The sequence below is a fragment of the Melozone crissalis genome, unplaced genomic scaffold (genome assembly GCF_028551555.1).
Source record: "Melozone crissalis strain CALT ecotype California unplaced genomic scaffold, PUWL_Pcris_2 ptg000018l_1, whole genome shotgun sequence".
Taxonomy (NCBI): domain Eukaryota; kingdom Metazoa; phylum Chordata; class Aves; order Passeriformes; family Passerellidae; genus Melozone; species Melozone crissalis.
The window spans coordinates 11,133,554-11,158,204 of NW_026535796.1; the positions used below are offsets into that span (position 1 = coordinate 11,133,554).

At 38.7% G+C, this 24,651-nt stretch overlaps 1 protein-coding gene across 1 annotated transcript in view; it reads right to left on the reverse strand.

Moving 5' to 3' along the window:
• The window catches only part of LOC128936422 (mucin-5AC-like), a 60,145-nt gene that overhangs the window by 31,614 nt on the left and 3,880 nt on the right, over positions 1–24,651 (reverse strand). Inside the window, exons 2-8 of the mRNA XM_054275360.1 lie at positions 4,445–4,510; positions 3,786–4,047; positions 3,260–3,374; positions 2,561–2,651; positions 1,618–1,727; positions 1,191–1,407; positions 149–274 (exon numbers count right to left, since the gene is read on the reverse strand). Coding sequence (XP_054131335.1) covers positions 149–274; positions 1,191–1,407; positions 1,618–1,727; positions 2,561–2,651; positions 3,260–3,374; positions 3,786–4,047; positions 4,445–4,510 — 987 coding nt within the window. The remainder of the gene's footprint in view (positions 1–148; positions 275–1,190; positions 1,408–1,617; positions 1,728–2,560; positions 2,652–3,259; positions 3,375–3,785; positions 4,048–4,444; positions 4,511–24,651) is intronic.

Genomic DNA, 24,651 nt, shown 5'->3' on the forward strand with positions numbered 1-24,651 from the left:
ATTCAGACATCTTTGCTCAGCTGACACATGACAAATGCTTGCCACTGGCAGCTGTGAAAAATACAACTATATGAGGTTTAAATCCCATGGAACCGACAGGTAAGCTCTTGTTCGTTGAGATCAGAGATGTGAGTACTTAAGGACTTGCCTGGGGGGCAGAAACAGCCATCGATACAGTGTTCTTCACAAAACAGAGATCGTTCAGGATTCGTGCATGTGTCAGTACAGGGGGAGTTGCACTCCTGGTACTGCATGTTGTAAGGACACGTCTTGGCTGAAATTTAAAGGAAGAGAGTATTATTTTTTTTCAGTGAAAAGTATTTCTAGTTCTCGATACATTTATATCCATTTAAGTTTTAAAGCTAAATTTAAAAAAAAAGAAAAACACACCAAACTGCAATTGACTATAGCTCTCAAAATTTGCAAGTTTAACCACCTAAATCCCTATTTTACAGTTGAGATGTGCATTCCATGACTCTGGTGCTGAACTGGCTCAATGACTGGTTTTCTGTGGGCAGCAAGGTAATAACCTCAGAAAGCCAGCAAGGTCTGTTTTTACTGAGGGCTCCCTTTCCTGTGAACACCTGTACTGCTAGTGAAATGTAAGACCTAAATTCCTAAAGTTTAGTATATTTGCATTTTGAGATACCATCAGGAGGACAAATAGCACCTCATGGACTTAAATTTTGGAGCTGGTGACAGTATCAATAGTTACCCCATAATCAAGTATATGTTTAATCAATACAAATTCGTCACTATCAAGCAAGAGGAGATAAATAGGTGATTAGTCAGACATTCACCTGTGAAGATCCAATCAGTTAACTGAGTACAACGAATGCTAGAGCCATCATAAAGAAAAGAATCAGGAATACAAGCAAGCAAGTATGTATGCCTCATTCTTCTTTCTTGTTTCTCCTTTATTTGCTTCCTTCACTGTACCGGTTCATTAAATTACACTTTGACTCTCATTAGAGTATTCATGTTAGTGTTTTGCTAGTATTTAATTCAGTTTGCATTAAAATCCTTAGCTCTTTGGCTGAAATCTTCATGCTGGAACTTATACATCAGAATTTTCTAAAGGATTCAATCTTGAACAGGCTTTAACCCCTCCTGCATCCTCAGCGTTATTTGAGAGCCTGTTGTTGGTGAGTTACTGAGCATGAAGTAAGGCTGTCTCCAGGGATACTCACGGCACAGTTTTGAAGTTCTCCAGTCCAGGGGCTGCCCACCAGCATGAGCACACTGCCGGGAGTACTCGGCAATGGTGTCACAGATGCATGAGCTGTTTTTAGATTCTTCAGAGCTGCACAAGTCATCTTGGCAAGCCTTAATGTAGTCTTTAACATCAACTAGGTCATTACAGTCGGCAAATGCAGAGCTGGTCAGTGTTTTCTCGCATATGTCATCCTTTGGAGGAAAAAAATAGACAAGTCTCAGTAAATAGAAAGAAGTTGGGGGGGGTGGTATTGTTATTTTTTGTAATTATTATGTAACTTAGTCTTATAGCTCTCTTTAAGTTGTTGTTGCTGAGGACTTTTCCTATTGACCCATATAAAGTTGTAGAAGGGAACAGATAAATTTGAAAGAAAAATAAAAGGATAGTCAAAAGATCCTTACAAGATCATCAGAGCAGTTATATGTTGGGATAGAAGTGGCATCTTCACAGTGTTCTGTTGGCCCATCCATTTTCTGCAGATTCCCAAACTGCAAGGCTGTCATCTTAATATCTGTAGAAAAGAAGTTTAACAATGCAGATCAGAGGTTTTTGTTCAAAGCAACTGCCTGTTATATTTATTTTTTTCTCTCAAGGACTGGGGTCAAGGCTGGCCAAGACAGTTAGATCCCTTAAGCCTTTAAATGTGATCATCACCCCTTCCAAAGGAAGCACTACATCACTACCTCAATTTACTTTGTACAGCACCCTGGAAAAAGGAAACATTGGAAAACAATTATCAGCCTATTACATCTAGATACACACTAAGGTTTTTCCCAGAAAAATAACAAACTCTCTTCAGATTATATTGAGCCTATTCAGGGCAGAGGAAAAAAAAGATCTAAAGAGGAATTTGGACAATGGAGATTGTTGTAAGACAAGGTTTAAGAAAATGTTCAAGCTGGGAATAGTTAAAAAGATAAGATCTTACAAAGATTATGCAAATCAACAGGGAAATGTCAATATACTGATTGTGAGACAAAAATGAAACTAGAAATGTACTGTCTAGAAAATATAATTGCCTTTTGTTTTACTGAATATATTTCTATATTTAATTATCTTATAAATGCAAATCTGCTCATTTTTATGGAGTTACCTGATTACTTTTACCAGCATGGTTTACAACCGTGGCAAGCAAGAGATATGCAATCAGTTGTTAGCACCAGTACTATATTTACACTCAGAGCATTAACTTACATAATCTGATGTCTCTACTACATATTTTTAAATAGAGATTGAATCATGTCTTATGGGTAAACCATTTGACAGGATGGGAAAGAGGAATGCTGATGATGTCAGCTTGTTGGAGATCACATAAACCTTTTTTTTTTAATTTAAAACACTTACTGTTTGAAATGAACTCATTGTATATGGGAAAGCCATTGAAGTCACCACAAAGCCCACAAGTCTGATTGGCATATTTCTCATTCAATTCCAGCTAAAATGATGAATAATAAGTTGATAGAAGTTAGTATAAATATTCTAAAGTATATTCAAACCCAGAGAAAACAGTTGTACCTGCTGCCTCTTAGTATTTCTTGTCAGATCTGTGGAATTTTATTTAAAACATGAAGGATAGAATAAAGACTCAACTTAGATTTGATTGCAGAGTCCAAGCTATTGATACTATTGACACAGACTTCAAATTTCACTGTACTATCTATACTATTCTTAGCCACTTTTTACTGATTCTTCAGGAAGAATAGCAAATCCACAGGAAAAAAATGAAGGCATAGGAAAGTGAAATTCAGCTAAAAATGTATCTTTGAAGGGGTAATTAGGCCCTATAATAATACCAATAGCTAATCATACAATGAAAGTGATTTTTTTATCTTGTTTTAAGCAGATGCCTACCATCCACTAGGTATAAATCCATGTAATTTTCCTTAGGGCTACCTGGATACAAGCCTATCTTTACTAAGAAAGAATTGCTCAACAGTGGGAGATAAGAAGGCAGTAGCAACCCCCTAAACAGGTAGAGCCAGGCCTAATCAAAGATTAGCTCTGTTCTCTGAAGGGGTAAACAGGTCCAGGAGCAGTTCTTACCAGAATACTGTCCTTTTCATTCCACAATAACACAACACCGATTTTGCTGCCAACTTTCACATAAATGCTGCTCTTCTCCATCGTAATACCAGATTGACTATATGGCAGTTGAACTCTGGGAAAAGGCAGAAAGAATGCTAGTTAGCTTCTGATCCAAATGTTTGATAAGAAGGGAAAGTCTTGTGGTATCTGTCATCTGTAGGAATATTTTTGAGAAAGAAAATCAATTACAAAATGAGATGGTCCAGCGTTATCAAATATGGATTTAAATTTGGATCCAGCTTCTCAGAACATTTCATCCAAATTTTATTTTTGAGGCAATCCTTAAGGGGAGGATTTATTTTCCATGACAGGAATTAATAGCATTTTATTCATTATTTATTTTGGTAAAATTGTCAGATCTATTAAAGAACACATAACTTCCCCCCCCCCCCCCCCTCCCCCCCCCCCAGGCACACCAAAGTACTTGGCAAGATTGGGAAAAAAAAGCCTGTGGATACCTAAGAAGTGTTGCGAGTGAATTTACCTGTTGCCATCGACCATGACAGCATCTTTTGTTAGCTCGGCAACGACACCTTCCAGTTTCATGGTGATGCGGTTGATTGTCGGAGTGTTTGCCACCACTTCACGCCTAATCTGGATGTTGAAATCCTCATAGGGAGCGTTGCAGTGGGAGGCAAAAACGTAATTACAGAGCCCGGGGAAGGTGAATATGTCCCCGTCGAAGGTCTTGAAGTGGAACTTGCCCCACGTGCTGCACACACGGCCATTGTGAGCAGGATTAGCAGCTGTGAATTAAGACTGGCTGTTAAAAATGACTTAAAATCCCAGGCCTCCACATGGGGAAAATCAACTTGTCCAAAGCTTCATTTTCTCACGGAATGTTTTTTGCCTGCCTAGCTCCATTTGTTGTTTTCTATCTAACCACTACAGAGCTGTGTATTTATTCATCATTCATATCTATTACTCATATACCCTACAAATGGTTACAGTTATGCTCAGCTAGAGCTTAATTAGTCACCTTCACTTCAGCTAAGAAAACAGTTTATTTCTAATCACCATGTTTCTCCTCTGAATTACCCATGGTTTCCTTTATCAGTGCCTTTCCCCATTTATATCAAAGTCTTCTGTCTATACCCCCTAAAACTGAACACTTACTGAATACACTTAGTTTCCTTTACTTACGTGTTATTGCTACATTTGTCAGCAGTGATGGGAAGATGTTGAAGCTAGCTGAAATTCCGAAAGAAGCTAGAAAAGAAATAAGAAAGAAATCAAAAACTAGCATAACAATACCTAAATTTGCATGTAGGATAGACCCAGGAAGGACTAGAGAGTTAATATGCCAGACTCAAGGAAACAATGCGAAGCCTGTTCTATTTTACACAGGATAAAAGTAGATAGTAAAATTTGAGCTCAGGATACTTAAGTCATAAGAAATTGCCTTCAGCTGTGATGATCTGCATTTTTTACTTGGTAACTTTGACCCTTTTATGAAACTATGCTTCATTAGAATATTGGAATTCTTCAGAGACATGGAACAATACAAAAGGCTAAGCTGTACTAAATTAGCTTCTTACTGCTACAAAAGCATTGTTTCCTTCTCATTACACCTCCTCTTTCTAAGGAGGGAAGAAAAACTTTAATTATCACCTTTTCTCTGTATTATATTTTTCTGTTAAGGCACTGAAAACTCTTCAAAATGACCACACATTGGTTGTGCAGGACAGACACAAATCATTACATGGTAAAAGTCAGCGAGGATGGGTTGCCCTCTTGGTTACCCAACATTGGCCGCTGATTTCACAGCAGGCCAAAGTGGTCTCACTTCCTTTTTTTAAAAGGAACCAAACATCACTTTGGTGTTATGTGTACATGTTCATGCAGATATGCACACAGCCTCTGCAAACACAGCTATTTTCTTAGTTAACTATGATTATACAAATATAACCATACTGTATAATGTCTGTGTACTTAGTAACTGGTGTCTAGTAAATATATTGCTCTTCTTAGAGAGAGAGAGAGTTGTTAATACGCATTACTTTTCATCTGGAACCACTGGCAATATGCCAAGGAGGGTTTTTATTTAAGGCATTTTTATTATTCAGTATGGATGTAGCAAATAAATGCAAATATACAGCATAAATAAATGTACCATTCTGTTTCTGTAGAAGACCCCCAGAGAACTGACTTCCTATTTGGATTCCAATCTGACCTCCTGTGAAAAAAAATGTGAAAAGCATATTAAGAATAATATCCTGAACTTTTAAAGCAAAGCATTTAGCTAGGATCAAAGGACCCAGATAAAACTCCATAAAACAAAAGGGAGAGTCTCCTTTATCTTATCAGAGAAAATGAAACAGGCTCCTCAAGAAAGCTAAAATGCAGTTATAGAAAGAGACGTTCTATTGCAAATACTCAAAGTTTCTAATCCAAATAACATATATATTTTGTAATATGCTTTACAACATATTGTAATCCAAATAACATATATCTGCTTTCTGTGTTTCTCTCAAAATTCACTGCAAGAGATTCTAATGACAGGATAACACCCCTTATTTCACTGCTGCACTAGATCTCAGTAATATGTGAAACAATTCAGGAGGAATTCACAAAACGCAGGCAAATAATTTATTAAAATTATTGTGTAGAAGGTGGGTTATAAGAAAAGGCATGGAAGTGGTTAAAAGAATCAAGGGGCTTCAAGCTTCATCCAATAACGGCTGCGGATATTTATGACAGTTTCTCTAGTGTCTGAGCATAGGGCCTTTTTTCAGGGAGCAGATGGGAAGCCTCCATCACGGATGTAGATTTGCTTTACAGCTGGGTTCAAGGAGGTACCTCTGAGGGACAGTGCAAGGGCCATAGCCTGAGCAGTAACCCAGCAGTAACCTGATGAACCAGGTTTCCTGTTCTACCCATCTACTCAAAGATTGTTCAAAATCACATCTTCTCTGCAGAAAACCTTAAGCATCATGCTATAAAGCTACTTGACCAAGGGTTCTTGCTTGAACACCTGAAGCAAAGACTTTTGAGAGACGACAAGTATTCTTTGGAATGCTTTGATTCCTAGAAAAAGACTGACCCTGACCTCCTGGTTTGACGTTCTAAGGTCTTGGATTTTATAAGTAAATATACCAGGAATTTCCTGTAAAAATTGAAGGGCTACAACTTTATTTTGTGAAGGACTGAATGCAGTCAGGATGTGATAACTGTGCTTGTAACAGATTGACTAATAGGTACCTTTAACCTGCCAAGTCTAAATCCTCACAGGATTTAAGTGATGAAATGACTAATATCTGAATCCTTACCTGGATTATGTGAATGAGCACTGTAGGTTGCTAGCTAAAAGTTGCTGCAGTGTATGCAGTTTCTTTCAGCTTTAAGCTTTTAATTCTTTTCTCATTTAACTTTGTGCTTGACTGCTACTGATGTGCAAAGAAGTAACGTGGGACAGAGTTTAAGCATTTTCCATTTCCTGCTCATCTTTGATTATCATAGATAATAAAATTAGGTAAATGTATTCACATCATTATAATTTATACTGATTATATTAGATGAAAATATAATTGGTGAAAAAATTGATAAAGATCAGGTAAGAGAAATACCTCTTTAAGTCTACATAATAGGCTGAAGTTTGCTTTCACATTACACATCCATAGGAATCTCAGCAGGCATAGAATCACAGAAGGTTTGTTTATTCTAGTGTGGGAACCTTCGTAACAGAGCAAAATAGATCTATATATGTATTTTGTTCTGTTAATTTTTCTCAAGGAAACATCAGGAGCTTTTGTTTACTTAGCAAATACATCATTCCCAAGGAAATTCTACCTGCAGTGGTTTGTTTAGCAATTACAATTACACAATGCCACTTTGTTTACTGTTATGAAAATAAGTGTCTCTCGGTTGTAAGAAATTTACTATTTGATAATTAGGAAACTAACCTAATTATTAAGAATATTTGGATGCATCCTGCAAAGTCTATATCCAGCTGCTAATTATTGTTGTCACCAGTTTATAAAAGTTAATATTTGACACGAAATATAAAGGCAGTCACACGATATTTGCAGAGACGGCATGGGATGGGACCATTATTCTTTAGTCCGGATATCGGAAAATATTTCCCACTGGGTGTGTTTCAAATAAAGTGGTGTTTGCTGGGCACTGCCTAATCACCACTCATTTGTCAAAGCAGTTTATCAGATCAGCACTGCACAGGAGAAATAACTTTCTTGTTCCATGAATGGCTGCAAACATTTCTGACCGACATTGCATAACTCCAAACAGAAGTTTATACTCTACGAGACCGCTGTGTTTTCAAGCACAATAGAGACCAACTGGCCACTGATTCAGTGTTTATTTCACAAACTATAAAGCAGCCTTAAATTATATTTGCACTTTTTAATGTTTTGAAAATGACATGCAAGATAAATTTACCTAGGCAATCTGCAGATTTTAAAATGTCAGTTGACAGGCCAGAAATTACTGTACATGAACAGGACTGACTTATCAAGCCTGTACTCCTGCAAGTAGCTCCAATTTGATTGGTTCATAAACTTAACAGGGTTACTCATATTAATAAAAAATGCCAAGACCAACCCTGATTCATGTAACATTGAAAGGTTAAAAAACCCCATCCAAAATAATGGATTGTGGTCTCACATAAATCTCCCTGTTCTGCTCCTACTCAGTATCTGTAATTTATATAAATATTTTGTATAGGGTATTATAAATTAGTAACTGCACTATTAGTTACTGAAATTCCTTGCCATATGAATATTCCCTTCTGGTTTCTTTTGCAAAAGAAGTTGCGAGAAATGTTGAGAAATCTGATGTTAGCCCCTGATAGATGACAAAATATTGAAAAAGATTGACCAGTGGTCTAATCTAGCAAGTAGAAAATGTAGTGGCTTAGATTTCATAAGAACCATAACAATAATAATGAATTCTAATACAAAATGCAACAGGAATAAAATGCTTTTTAAAGTCATATGGGACACTGAAAAGCTGACATTTTAAGACATCAATAAGAGTTTTTTTGGATTTGATCTTCAAGGCTACTTTCCATATGTAGTTATAGTAGTATATAGAAGTTTAGTCAATATTAAATTGGTCCAGTTAATAGACAGATATTTCAAATGAAAATATATAAAGAAATCAGCCACCTCTTATACAAATCAATAAGTATAGTTGTTTAAAATGTATTACTAGTCTAAACAGAGTATTTTTTTCTTTTCCCAATAAAAAAGAAGATTTCTTACCTATTTGATGGATACAGCAAACTGCTAACAGGAAAGCCCATTGTGGTAGCAATATCCCCCTGCCAAACCCCATCTTGAGTGGAGTTTGGCACAAGGATGTTGGGTCTAAACTTGATCAGGACTGCAGTTCATCTGTGCTTTGTCGCTCTTATATAGTAGGTGACTTTGGCTTCAGTCCCAGATTGATTCAGAGAGTGTAGAAAGGTGAGGTTTGGGGGATTTTAGCTATTGAACAGGTAAACAGAGGATGCTCTTCCTTCCTTAGAAACTGGCCATTATTTGCATTTTGGGAGGAGTAAATACATTTACGTATGTACATTTTAAGATTCTATCTAGTAAAGAAATTATTGCAAATAAAATGCAATTCCTCCTCCACAAATAACAGGTCCTGGAACAAATTTAATTTGGTGTTGCTTTACAGTTATGCAGATGGATGGCAAGTAATTGTTTGAAGTTTTTCAGTACTACAACTGATGCCAGGCAACTCCTTGACAAAAAACCTCACTGATTTCTGAAGTTTGTTTCGGAATATTTAATATGTGGGGACCCAGCATCAAGAAGTCCCTCCATGCTTATTGAGACAGCTAATCTTGTAAAAAGAACAAAATAATAAGCTTGAAGGGTGCTGCAGTTTCACATGGCCACTCTGAGTATATCCCATGGAAACCCCTCTGTGTGGCGCTGACAGGTATTAGGCACCCAGCTGAGGGAGATTCACCCACACCTATCCTGTATTTGTTAGAGATGGCCTTAACCCTTAAAATCTTCTTTTCAGTTCTCTGGTTTTGCCTTCTCATAGAAAACATCAGGAGCCAGCCAGACAGCCAGTCTCGTAGCAGCTTTCTAGGACTAAAAAGATTGATTATAGTCTGTGATCATGATTACATTGTTTCAGAATCATTCTTGTTTAATTCCATTCTCATCCACAGAGTTATGAGAACTACAAATTAGTGAAACAGGCAATGAATCAAGGGTATAAGGCTTGCCAGTAAAGGTTTAACAGACCTTTTTTTCCTGAGCATTGACTTTTTTGCAGTTTTACTGGGCAATCCTTTCAAAAGCAGGAACAAATGCATACTATGACAAGTGCAGAAAGTATTTCTACTTCTTGTCACTTTATCTTTTTTAGCTTGACATTGGAGGTAGGATGAGTTTCTCTGGGCAGATTTCTGTCTATTTCCTAGGTCAATAGATCTTACTTTAATAGTAAAAGATGGACAAAACTATTCGAAGTTACTGAAACAATTCTTTGAAACTGCTAGGTTTGGCAAAAACAATTTCCAGTCCAGCACTTGGTATATACATCATTTTCCCTCAATACACCATCAGCTTTAGCCTCCTCACAGTTTTCCAGAGAGCAGGTAACTGATGGATTAAAAAAATCTCCATCATAAAGAATGGAATGAAGGCTGCTGCTCAGTGGGGGATTTAGCCAGAGGGATCTGGGAGATATAATTTGGGATAGGGGAGCCTAAGGAATAAGGAGAAAAAAACCACAAAAAGTAGGTTGTGTGGAGAGGCAGAAATTAATTTCTTTGGGTTAAATGGGACAGTTTTACCTTCTACATGTCTGTAAGATTCAGTACAGCAGTGTCTGCTTGTGTTTATCATTTCTGCTGAAGCAGGGGAAGGACACAAATTTGGGAAGATGTTCTAATTGTAAAATGGGATCACAGCCATAACCTACCTCCCTTGGGTTCTAACCAAAATCCTACCCTGCAATTATACATTTTAAAATATTTCCGTAAAAGAATAGGGGAGTATAATACAATATTCCATTCAGGTGTTTCTGAATTGAACGATGTAATTTTATTTCAATTTTTTTCCAGTTGAGCCCCTATTTCCACTTCTGTTTAGCTCTAAAGAGATCAGACCCTCACATATTTAGTGCTATAAAATAAATTAAAAATAGTTTCCTTATGAAGTGTTATCTGGATTTGATTTCTGGATGGAAATCAGTAGAAGCTTGCTATGTCAATGTTGGGGTACTTAAGTCAACTTTTTGGCCTGCTATAGTATGAAATGTGTACTCTGTCAAAATGTCCAGGATGTTTAATAAAGTTACATTTTCCTAAGCAGTAGTAAGCTGTTTACACACTCTAAATCTGTATCTTTATGCTTCAGCAAACCAGGAGAAAAGAAAATACTGCATTTCCTGCCCAGAGAACATTGTTTTATTCTGTGCCAGTACTCCTAATGAATATAAATTCATCTGTACATAGAGAAGGCAAATGATTTCTTGTTTACGTGACCAGTTAGCTGTATTAAACAAATATACTCTAGTCTCACATAACAATTAGACAAGCCACCCAACAAACTTGGCTTTCAGCAACCAACGTGCATATGCCTTTAGCTGTGGACTGTTTATGATGGTGAGGAGGAGCAGAGCCTGCCCCCCTTCTCAGTCACACCCACCTCTGCACGAGGGGCAGAACAGAAAGTCAGGATCTTCTTGTGCTGCTTTGAAACATTCAGAGTTTCTTGATTTCCCCTGGGTGTATAAGAGCAAGGGAATGCCGATAATGTAGGGTGCAGTCAATGCTCTTCATACTCATCTGGTAAAGGTGATGGAGATGTCCATAACTAGGATGATCAGGAGTGTCACTGGGGTAAAGGCTGCTTTCTCTTTTGCCCTGGTCTCTTTTATGGGGATTGTTGCTAGGCAGAGTGCTAATACCAAATACTTCCTCTTTTTTCTAAGATAGTTTTTAATTTTCACTCTAATAACTCTTTGTGACCAAAGCAATACGTGTCAGACTTCAATATGTTGTTCCACTAAGCATTTAGCAGTGCACAGTGGTTGTTCAGAAGGCTGTCCCAGTTGTACTCAAAGGTGTTCTTCAAAAGATATTCTCCAGGAATTTTGCTCAAACCTTTCCATGTTCTGGAGTTGCTTTAATTGCTACTGCTCAGATGGAGATTTTTGATCTCTAGGGATGGTCAGACATGTTCCAGTATTCAGCTTATTCAACCTCACAGCCTCTCTCTTCCTCTCCTCCCCAAGGAGTGGATGAAATTGTTAATAACACTGACAGGTGCAGAAGAAATTCACAGAATTTACAGAGTGACTAGGTTGGTTGCCTTCAACATCATTGAGTCCAGCCCAAATTCAGGTCACTCTGTTGCATGGCTTATGAAATTTTGAAAGCTATCAGGTCTTTTTTGTTTTTTACTGATTGGTAGGGGAATCACGTCTGTAGATGAAAGTATCACAAAAGTTACAAGGGTTTAAGCAAACATGTTCATTGGTCACAAGAATTGCTTCAAGTGGTTCACGTAGATTAAAAAACAGTTGTTCAAGGACTTCTCAGTTTCCCAGATAATACAGTGAAAAGAGCTTACATAGGAGCAAGTTCTCACCTACAGTTATATGAGGGAAAGAAATTCCATAAACAAGTTTTGGAGTGCTTTAAAACCAGAAGCTTAGCAACTGTTTTTACTGTTAATTTGTATCAGGAATATGCCAAGGGACCACAGTTTCTGGTATTGGCTGGCATTAAAACAAAGCATTTTCATTTCCAAGAGGAAGTTTTCAGGGAAACGTCGAAGGCATTATTTATTTATTTAGTGCATTTTTGTCTGTTTTTCTCAGTTTTAACATGTGTAAAAATCAGAAGCTTGCCTTGACACCTCAGTATTAATTCCCATGGCAAAAAATTCTGGATATATCTGTAGAGATGACAGACACCAGTTATCAGAAAGTTATTGGAACTCATTAGAAATTAACTGCAACAGCAAATGATATGGCTGACAAATATTCTTCTCTCGTTTTGATCTTGTTTCAAAAATCTGTGCCAATGGATTGATCACTAAAAGTTCCTCTTGTAACAGTCAATCAAATAATTCTGAGGACGGATATAATATCTCCAATTTTACCTTTTTTTCTTGGTTTCTTACACAGAAGTAGGGGCAAAACTTAGGACATTGATTATACTCACTTAATCTAAAATTGCAAATGCCAGATGAAATTTCAATATAATATGTACTATAAATACCATAATTACAACCTGAATGTAGAGCATAGGAGGGTGGCAAAGGTAAACATTCAGAATTTAGGTAGGGGTAGTAGTAAGGCTCTTAGCGAAAACCAAAATCATTTGCCTTCTGTGTTCAAATTGCAGCTCCTGTAGAGACAAGAAGTTGTACCTCCTCACAAGTGTGATAAACCAGAGACAACTGGGACCCGGGTTTTGTGCCCAGTTTGGGTTCGTGCCCAGGCACTGTGCCTCAGATCTGTGAAGCCATTGCTTGCCATGTCAACTGGCAAAATGAAAGAATTGGATTGGTCAGAGAAGAGCCCATTGTGGCGTGGAAGGTAACGTAATGTAATGACAGCCTGCAATTAACGTCAACGAAGTTGGTATTAACTTAAGCAGAGGATCCGGCACACCCTTTCCCCAAGCTCTGTAGAGGTTTTGTTGCTGTCCTCAGCTTGTCTTGCTGAAGTTTTCTCACCTGTCTCTGATAGCTTCAGTCATTCTTTCCTTCCATCAGTCTACAGGTTACTTCCCAGGGTTTTACTTTCCAGCCCTTCCCAGGTACTCGCTCTCCACCCTTTCTTTCAATAGCCTGTTAACTTACCCACAATAAATATGTACACTGCTACTGTGGAAGAAAATGCTGGATGCTCTCTGGCCATGGGCTTCTTTCCCTGGTTCTTAGAATAAATTTTACAGTCTGGGTTTTTTTATTATGACATGTCGCACCACTTGAGAAATCTCACAGAGGTTTCTTCAGAGAAAACAAGGCTGAAAATCATGTGGAGAGAGAGTTAAACTCTTAACAGTGCATGGCAGATGAGGTCTGTGTTATATACAGTTATCACTTTTTACTATGTTACAGTAATTTTACAACTGGTTATGCAAGATACTGTGGAATGTGGAAGAAAACTTTCTGCGGAGATTAGATTGTCTAAATGGGGAAAAAAATGAGTGAGAGCTAAGAGCAGTGAAGGTAGAAATAATGAAGTAACTAGCCTCATTTTTCAGCAGTATTAGCCCATATTCCTTAATTACAGAGTGACACCTTAAGTGTGTGGTTATATTAAAGCTTGTCTAGTTCCAACCCTCCTGTTGTGGGACACCTTCCACTAGGCCAGGTTGCTCAAAGCCCCATCCAACCTGGTCTGGACACTTACAGGTATGGCACACCCACAGATTCTCTCAGCAACCATTCCCAGTGTTTCACCACCTTCATGGTAAAGAATTTCTTCCCAATATCTAACCTAAACCTGCCCTCTTTCAGTTTGAAGCCATTCCCCGTTCTCCTATCTCTTTCTGCCCTAGTAAAAGTTCCCCTTCAGCTTTCTTGTAGGCCCATTTTAGGGACTGAAAGGTTTCTCTAAGGTCTCTCCAGAGCCTTCTCTTTTTCAGGCTGAAAAACTCTCTCAGTCTTTCCTGACAAGAGAGGTGCTCCAGCTCTCTGATCATCTTTGTAGCCCTTCTTTTGACTCATTTCAACAGGTCTGTCTTTTCTTATGCTCCAGAGCTGGATGCAGCGCTCCAGATGAATCCCCTCCCTCGAGCTACTGGCCACACTGCTTTTGCTGCAGCCTAGGATGTCATTGGTTTGACATCTGGAATATGTCAAGCTTCTTATCTGGGAGGTTCAGGCTCTAAGTTTAATTCTTACCTGAAAACTGAGTTAGAGGCTCAGGTGAACTTCTGTCTGAGGAGCCAAGCTTACCATTCTGTCTCTCCTTGTCAATGGATGTCTGGGCTCCAAAATTTCATTGCCCTTTTGTGCAAGATTATCCATTGTGAGTTTAATTATTTTTCTATAGTTTTGCAGAGAAATCACATGTGATTTATGATTTATTATTCCTCCAAATTTTTGGGTATATGAACTGAAATAAAAAGTTTTACAGATGACATATTTGTGGCTTGAAATTTCTTGCAGGGAACTTCTAGGTCTTCATACAAATACTCATCTTGTAAGACATCTAAATGCTGCAATACCAGCCTTTTACTACTAATTTTGTTTCCTATTTATTTTCCTATTTAAATTTCAGAGATCCTCTTTAGTTGTTAAAAATCACCATGAGATTATTAAATGTGCTTCTGCCTGCTCAGGAACAGGGAATCAGTGTTCTAGTTTAATTCCTTTTCCTACGTATAGTCATCTTCCCTAAAATGCTTCCTAAAAGTAGGATTTTCCAAATCCCTAGGCCTTGCCATTTACACAGGGCATCACAAGAGCTGCCACTTCCATGAAGGAGAGGGACTGTGACCCTTGTGGCTGTGACTGTTAAAATGCTCCCCTTATTTTATCTGTCAAACACTGGTAACTACCAGACATTGGGAAGAGAGCCTGGTGCTGAATACAGCACCTGCTCTCTGTGGGTTCTGCAGCCAGCAAACAGAATGACAGGGGCAAAGCAGGAATAGGGGTAGGCAAGCTTCTGCTTCCACAGATCATGGCATCACCCTTTATTTTAAGACCAAGCAAGAATTACAGGACAGCAAAGTGCTGTCTGCCACTGCTGGGGTAAATAAAGCAGTTGAACTGATTTTCAAACCACTCACAACTCATTTAAAGTACTTAGTAAACAAAATCTGGTTATTTCTGCCTCTGTCTGTGTTTAAACATGGACAGGACACAATTCAAAGTAAGAATCTTGGTTTTTCTTTGACTGCATTGCTTGACTAATTTTAGTTGCAACAAGAGGTTTCCAGAGCAATACATCTGTACTGTATTGCTCCTCCATTTTTCAGAGCTGGATCTCAGGCAGTCAGTTTTTTGTAGCTGAAATAAATATTTAAACCCGTTAATGATATTCTTTTGAGCATCTAAATCATGAGTAATACCAAGGTAGCTTATTAAACTGCATTGCGTATAGAAGTGCTTGAAATTTCTATCATAATGGAAAAAGGAGGATACAAATCTTTTCACTTCATTTTTCTTGGGGTATCCCATACCCATACTGCATGCTACCCATAGCTGCAATGAGATAGTGTAGCTCATTGTGTATGCAGAGCATAATATTTTAATTCATATACCCTGTGCCTTGTGCTAAGATTAAGTGATTTAAGCAACTTGTCATCCTCCACGACTCATCTCTTGATAGGGTAGGTAAAGCAGTTGAACTGTTTCACACCATTTGCAACTCATTTGAAATACTTAGGAAACAAAAACTGGGTGTTTCTGTTAAAGTCTGAGTCGGGATGTGGATAGGACACAATTTACAGTAAGAATCTTGATGCATAATGCAAGAAATGTTAACAGAAAAAGTATCAAAATAAATTAGCTCTAATTCAGAATCAGAGTAATGGTGTGATTGCTAGCAGGAATCTGATGGACTTTTGTCTCTCACAGAAGTGGATATGGCAGTCTGCTGAGAGTCAGGAGTCCTCAGATTTGCTATCAGCTTCATGATGTAGAATGCAAAATTTCTCTTGTGTCTGATTTCCATCTCGATCACTGGCTAAATATTTTTATTATAAATGTCTTAAGAAGAAACTAACAAATTCTACATTTCTATCCTATTATGACAGAAAATTAATACTGGTTACTCCTAGAATTAAAAAACCTAATTATTGAAAATTGATAATTTTAAATGCAAACCCTTTCCCCCGTATTCTGGTGTGCTGAGGGTAGGAATGGGCTCTTCTGCCTGCAGTGATTTCATTATACCTTGACACTAGGAGCAAATTAAAGTACCTTTGATGTTGTCCTAATCTGAGCAAAGTAACTAATGCTCTCTTGTTTCACTCATGGAAGAGAAGTGTTTCACCTCTTGGGACTCTTGTATGTAATAGAGCATAGTGCTGGATTAAAATAAACCCACCTTAATTGTGAGTGGTAAGGTGGTCTCAACCACAGACCTTGCTGTATACACACCTGGACAATCCAGTGGGTTTTTCCATTTAGTGCTACTTATTTCCTAACAAAATCCTGTACATATCAAGATCAAAGACAAGTAAGACTTTGGGAAAGAATTTCCAGTTTGACCAGTCATGAAAGAACTGAATGAGCTCATTCTGTACATAAGAGACATTAGCTGTACCCAAAAAGACATCTGGCTCTAGAATTATTTACTAGGGTATTTGTGGATCAAATCCATATGAAAGTTCTGAATGGAGCAAAACCTTTGGCATGTTATATTTTAAAACCAAGGAGAATTGAATAGAATGTCAAGAAACTCTCATGGTTGTTCTTTTGGGCGTACCCACTAATTAGTCACTATTATAGCTAATATTTGCTCATAAAGTGAAAGGAACATAACTATATTTATGCATGTGAATTAGTCAGTTCTACATCAAAATTTATTTAAAAAATTATTTTCCTCAGACTATTTTTATTCAAAGGCCCTTGAAACTTAACGTGGGAAAGTTATTTCTATGGGCTTAGAGGCAGGACGATTATCTGAATTGATTTAATGAAGAATACCTTGGGAGAAGAACTGTCTTTGGGTATTTTTTTCCTGTGGTCCAGAAATCCAGACAAAGAAAGTCATGACAAAGTTCAAGGCAAATTTATATTTTTCTTAAATTATGCTAATTTGCTAAAACATAAGAATTTGCAGTTGTATTTTAGTGATTAACCTACTAGCTCCCTTCTATCCTCTATTTTTCAGAGCTGGATAAGAATTTAATTTTCATAGAAAATTATTCACCTCCCACTGAAATCAATGATGAGACTTCTATGGGAGCTCATATAAATGTTATTAATCCTTTAATAATGCATACTTTGATAATGATTGTGTCCTTTCCCATGCTGCCTCACTAAGTGGGCAAAGTGCTACCTATCCCAAGGCAATGCATAATGCAATGTACAATCACAGCAGCTGAATAACTGCATATCTACTGCTATGAGTTAATATCTGGAACAAGCAGTTATACCTTGGCTTGAACATAACTGACTCCTTTTTTTATTTGCTCCTGAGTGTTTCTTATGTCTTTACTTCATAGCACTGCCAGATGAGATTACACAACATATTCCATGCAAAGACCCTCTTTCCAACTGCTATGACTTTGTCAAAATTTTAATTTCTTGAAATTTCTTTTCTAAAAACTTAATTTCTTAAGTTGACACTTTATAGACTTTTGATCCATTTCTGCCAAGTCTTTTATGAAGGAGGATGTGGAAACACTTCAGTGAGAATGTAGAAGGAGTATAAATTACTTGATATATCCTTTAACAAATCAACATATTGCCTCATCATGGAATTTGGTGATGACTTGCTTGTGTGAAAATCATGCTTTGTCAGCTGCACTTGAAAAACCAAACATTTTTCCATTAGAACTGATCAGAAATCAAGTTGTTCATACGACTGTTGATGCCATCCTAGGGTGTTACATTTAGCTCAGAGAGATCCTGGTATTTTTATTGTGCAGTAAAGCATTTAATGGATGCCAAATCAAACTCTTAACCTTTCTGTAATTCAGCAGGAAAGTAAACTAGACACTGGGAAACAGAATCAAACCCTTCTGATAAACATGTTTGCTTTGCTAATAAGTTTGAAGATTTTTTTTACTCCAACACTAGTGTAAGATAAGAACAGTAAGTTGATGTTGGTTTTAACCAGATGAGGACTCCTTCCACCCTGATTATTTAGTATAAGCATGACCACAAGCACATGAGAGAAAATGTCCATCCAAATCAATACCCCATCTGTGGCCACGGCCAACAGAATATCAAGGAAAGATCTGAGCAGGCACAAAGTGATAATTCTGATGAATACTCTTGAATGCTGCACACACCTGTGCTCAGGGGAGCTTGATGTGATTCCTTTGAGACCACTGTCTCTACGGATTTCGTGTTGTTGGTTTTGTTTGTTGTTATAAAGGGCATATGGATCATGGTTGTAGTCAGTAGAGAAGAAGCAAACAAAATGGAACTTGGAAGGCCTGTAACTTGCTTTAGAAGTCCCCTAAGATTGACCAATTTCATGCTCTTTCTGTTGCAGCTTTCATGCAACTTTCTGTTGCAGCTCAGCTGTTGCTAGCACATGAGTTTTCACTGCATCTTTTTGTTTTGGCCTTTGCTGTTGCTGTTACTGGATTATCAGTGTGTCAGCTTCTTCTTAGAGAAGCAAAGGGGAGGTGGAAAGTGCAACACTGCCTGGGAGAGAGGGGAGAAGAAGGATGTGGGCCTTGGGGATCATACAGGGAGAACATCTGGAATGAATGAGTGAGGAGGCAGAATGCAGAAAGGTGTCAGAGGGAAGTGGGCACATGTGAATGAGTGAGGAAGCTGAAATAGCATATGAAAAAATGAATGGGATATATCACTATTTGGACGTCCAGATCCTGGAGACAAAATAAATCAAACACAATTAAAGATACTGGCTGGCCTATGTGACTAAAAGAGTTAAATAACTTGATATAAAGAATTCCTTTCTGTGCTGTTCTGGGCAAGCCATGAAAAGGACGTCATGCTTCTGAATTTTATTTGTCTTGGAGGTGGTGTACGGACATCCTTGTGTCTCAGAGTCTCCTTTAGATGACATTGCTTGCTGGAGGTTAAGAAAAATTTCTGTCCCTAGTCAACTTTGATCCCTCCCTCTGTTTGATGACTACTGTTCACTCCATGAAAACTGTGACTACTGCCTGAAAACTAGCAGAGCAGTGAACACACTACAGAAATAACTAGCAAAATCCTGGTTTCGAGCAGTTGACTGTTTCCTTTAAGCTTCAAAAACAGCACAGGTAACATTAGATGCTTATTACTGTTCCCTCTCTCCTCTCTTCCGTGTCTTTATGTTACCTTTTATCTCTAAGATTTCTCACATTTCTTGTTTGTACAGCACAGCAGAGAGTAATTCTATGCTCTTCTTCTACAAGCACCACCACGGCTTAATAAATATCTGAATAAATAAAAAATAGGACAATGCAGAGAGATGTAAACAAAATTAAACTCTAATCTCTTTTAGCAAAGCATGCAGGTGCATATTTCAAAGAATTGATTCAGAGCATAGGATATTACGGTGCCTAGCACAGGAAAATCCTGGTCCATGTGAGGGGAGGTCTTAGCTGTTTGGGTAAAGCTAATGCCAAGCATGCAGTTAGTTTGCTCTGAAAAGCCTATGTTCTTTCTGAACAAGTATGTGGAATGGAATTGGATTTTAAATAGAATCTGACTCTACAGACATCAGTAATCCCAGTTGTTTCAACACAGTAATTCATGAGTTTAGAGTTTTATAAATTCTCAAGAATGTTGCTGAGTTGACACCTAAGAACCAGTACCCCACAGGCATGAAATGGAAATGTTCTTAATGAAATGCAATCAGAAAATTAGAAAAAAAAAAATAAATACACCAGATAAGGGAGGGAGAAAAAAAGAAAAACAAAGAGGGAAAGAGAGTAAACAGACTAGGATTGCCATTTCCCTTTTATTCATTCCTTCCTCCAAGGAAACGTTACTTATGCTGCTGCGTGATTTTTGCAGAAATACTTCAGCTAAAACTCCCAACTCTTGTTCTGTTTCTACAGCCTTCATGTGGCTCCCAAACAGACTGTCTTGATTACTTCTATTGATCTTTTCATCAGAGAGTATGTTTTTGATGAGGATTTATTTTATCTACCAACAATTATTTTACAAGGCTCTGATCTGTCAGCATGTGCATTGTGTTGGGGCAGAGTCAAGACCATGCTTCAAGGACATTTTTAGGCACCAGGCTGAAGGTAATACAACTCATCCACAATGGCAGTCTCTGTCTGACTGTTTGCTCTGTATAGATTCCGTTTGTGTGACGCCGTTAAACACCCAAGCCTTTGTCAAAATGAATAGGAGATTTATTATCTGAGATAAAATGACAACTACTCTCAACCTTTGCAGAACTCAAGGGCAAAGCAGTTTTTCCAGTTAGAAGAACTTTGTCCACTACCAGGAGCTAATGACATGACATGCTTGGATAGAAGTGGGGGACCCTGAAAACTCCTGCCATGAAACCTGATTCAGTAGAACAAGCAACCCTCACTGCCCCAAACACACCCATGTTAACAGCAGAGGGACCAGTCTTTTCTGCTGGGAAAAATCCCTGGAGACCCAGGCCCCTTGCTGCTTATGGGTGAAATGCTGACTGCTTGTTTAGAGTTTAACATGGCTGTTGCCACATGAGCCTTATAGGCAGTGTAATTAAATGTACATGTAACACTATGGGAAGCAAAAAAATAGCAACATATACATCTCACAGTAGTAATACTGATTGTCTAGAGTGTTTATAGTGGAACAGAAGTCCTGGGAGAAAGCCAGACTTCAGATTTCTAAAACAATGCAGGATTTTTCTTCAAGTGTCAATGAGGCTAATGCGGTTTTTTTGGAGCTGACTGTGATCCAAATTTTGTCCTGGCTGTGCAAATCCAGTCTTCTGGCTTCAGCTGAAGGGGTTGGGAGAGTAGGATTTGGCTGCATTGCACCACTTCCTGAGGTAGACATACCTAAGAAATAACTCTCTAAGCTGATTGGAGGCCTGCTGTGCCAAGAAGCTTGCCTAATTTTTCTAATTATGCCAGCTGGGCCAATAAAACATTGCCACTGCCTATAAACTTAGTATTACATCTGACTTTGATTTGAAGAGGGAGGGCTGGACAGACTTCAGAGCAATAGGGCTACAAGTAGCTCCACTGATAAGAAGAGGAAAAAACATGTTTGAAATAAAAACAACAGTAGACAGCAAATCTGCACTCTCCCTGTAGATCCTTTCCCTTTGGGGACCTACGCCACAAACTGCAGAAAGTACTCTCAGTGTGAGAGCTTATATACATATCAATACAGATTGCCTAGCACAGCTCAAGTATCTGAGTCACATCCTAGATGACACAGAACCTTTTGGGAGAAAAGAACAAAATAACTTCTTGCCTCAAGCAAAACACCCTGTTTGCTATTGCGCTTTATAGAAGCTTAAGGCTGACAAGATAGACTGATAATCTTCTATGCAACTGCTCAAAGAATCAAATGCACAGCTATGAAATTTCCTATGTAATTCTGAAAGCAGCTCTTTGTATTTCCTGGAGACTAATAATGACAAATCTTCAGAAAAGTGAAAGCCTATGAATTTAATTTAAAATATAAACATACACTCTGATTTAAAAAAAATAAAGAAGTCCAAAATATGTATTTCACAACTCTAAAAAGTTGTGTGCCAATAATCAGAATTACAGTTGGTAGCCTGTATCATTTAACAGAAGCAAGGCAATATAATCACAAGTACAAATACACATTAAGATGCATAATACAATGGATATTAAGAATGAAACAAAGAATAAATAACAAGACAGACATAGCCTCAAGGAATGCAAGCAGGGGTAGAATTGTTCTTTCAGTAAGGTGCAAAACAGGCTGTCCTTGTATGTTTTGTCGTTTCCTTGTAAGCAACATGTTTGCTCTTGACAGTCATTACTTTTGCAGTCAGGATACTGAGTTCATTGGTATGACACATCAGATCCTCAGCAGTGCCAGAACATTTGGCACTGTGGGGAGGAATATGTACAGCTCTGAGCCTTCCTTGTACTGTCCTGATCAGCCCATCATCTAAACTAACAGAATCCTCAGGTTTGCCTGAAGATCCTGTGAGCAGAGCAGGGATGTGCTCCCAGCAGAGACCAGGAGAGCATCTGCTAGGACACAAGAGACTGTGAAATGCAGTACCAATGCAGCCAGGCAACCAGGGTACACCAGCAAAGCTTGCTGATAAAAAAATCAAAGGGCTGGAAAAAGGACACACTTTCAAAACCCAGCTGGATACATTTTTCTTTTCTTCTCTTTTAACCTTGTAAGAAGATAAACTCGTACCAAATCCCAGTGACGTTAGAAACTTGACTTTATGGAGAATGGTGGAACAGTTTGCTTTGATCACTGTGTACAAATACTGTGTGTATACCAGCTGTATAAATACTGCATGGAGTGTGCTTTGCCACAGGGGATATAGGCTGGAACAAGGGCATAGCCATGCCCTGTCTGCAGGGGCAGACCCCAGGGCTGCAGCAGGGCCAGGGCACCCCTCCTAGGGCCTCAGGGGTGTTGGGGACCAGTTTGCCAGCAGCACTTTTCAACCCTTTACATGTAATCTTGGGCACGAGTCAACAGGTTACCTCACTGAGGCTCACTGAGGCGGATTAACCTGTGCTCCACTAAATTATTTTGAGCTGGAAAACTTGTGATTTCACTTGCAGTGCCTGTTTGCAGTAGGGGATGGGCTTTTCCTAATCCAAATTCCTATCTGGAAAAGCCAAAGAAGGAAGGATCTATTAAAAGAAAGGTAAAATCAAAGCCCCAGCCCTTTCAGGCACAATCTTGGTTGCTGTCCCAGTAGCAGAAATGCAGCAGAGCCCTCTCAGAATGGGTTTCCCAAAGAGGCAGGAGCAGCATGCTGCAGGTGCATACCTTGCTGTCCTTCGCTGGAGGAGTGGGGATGCTGGTGAACTGCCATCCCTGGAGCAATAGGTGCCCTGCATGTGTGGCACAGGTGGTGACAGTCCCCTTCTGCATGGGAGTGCATTGACAGAAATCGCACTCCCTTTCTCTGGGAGTCAGATACGCCTCACATTGGGGTGGACACCATCCTTAGGGGCTTTGCCAGGAGCAAGGCTTCTCCTGCTACTGATGCCCACACCCAGCAGGGCCCTGAGGGGTTAACAGGCTATACCTGAAGGTCCCCTGGTGAAAGGAGTCCTCCTCCTTATGTATTTCTCAACATTTCTTGGGAGGATACTCCTGGAGCTCGGGCAGCGTTGGGTTAGGCCCTGGGAAGGACACAACCTCCTTCCTCCTGGCCTCTCACAGCTCCTGTACTTCCAACGTTTTGCAGCATCTTCAACAGTTTGTCATAGCCATGGAAAAGCTCTCAGAAGAGTGGTTGTTCTCTTTCTTCCCCCCCAAAAAGCTCTTACAGCATAGATGAGCATGGATGGTTGAGCACATTCAGATAAATTTGTTTAATCCTGTACTGATTACTTTGAGTCCTTGTAAAAGGAGCTTTAAAAGAGCTGTGTGGGGCACAATATAGTTAGATTCTTTATTAGTTAATGGTATTTGTGACTCAATTGTGTATGAGAGATGATTGTAATGTATTACATTAATTATATCTTTGATATAAACTTTTAAAAACCATAATTGCCAGGATTGAGGCAATTTGCTACTGGGTGACTATTATGGGCATATTATTTCTGAACCCTTAGCTTGGCCACATCAACAGGTCAGATTATTCTCAATTAGCCTGAAATGAACTGACAACTAAGAGAAAGAAATAAACCTGACTTTAGAAAAATGGCTCCCTCTTTATCTTCACTATCATAAATGCAAGAAAGATTGTAATTCTCATGTTTTGTGTGTAATTTCCAGCGTATGAAGCCCTGGTGATCTTGTCACGTGGTGGAGAAATCATGTAATAACACCAGCATGATCATACCAGAATGAATGAACCAAGCTAGGGAAAACTCTCTGCGTCTCTGGTAATTTTTAGTCATTGTATGTTCCTCAGGTGTGCTTCCTCAGTTGGGTAAGTGAGGTGTCCTTACTGAGGCATCTGGGATGCTCAGGGATCTTTTCAGTTGGGTAAAAAGTGTAAAAAGCAGACTCTGAGCCATTTTCGTGATTTCCTGAAAGTCTCAGAGGTTAGTCACTGTGCATATTTGTATTCTCCTGTGAGGTAAATTGAGATTCTCCTAGAATCACATCCACTGTAGTTGGACATGTAGTTGGACATGTAGTCCACTGTAGTTACCTCAGGGTAATGCTGACAAGTTTTTTCATGTGTCTTGGAGTGCAGGCTGCCCTTGATGGCCTTGTGGCTGTTTTATGTGAAATTCTGCTTCAGGAGTGCTTCTTTGGTTCTGGAAAGTTCTTCTTTGCTACTGAGGCAGAAGAGCTCGTGAGCTTTGTGAAGTTTGCACGAGTTGAGTCGACTCAAACTGTTCTTTGCTCTTTATCTGCAGTTTACTCTGAGCCTGCAGAGATAAGAAGTGGCAGAGGAGAGTAGATCACAAAATTTTTTAATCAGCTGAAGCCTTCCTTGTGCCAAATAAGCAACTGATGACTTGAATCTATTTTATAGTGCAGCTATGTCACAGGAGAATATACCAGTACTGGTTACTATGAAAAGAAAATCAATTCTATCCCAGCCAAACCCAGCACACAGTGACTAACAAACTTTATTTTATTTTGTAAAAACCCAAATAATATTGGATATCT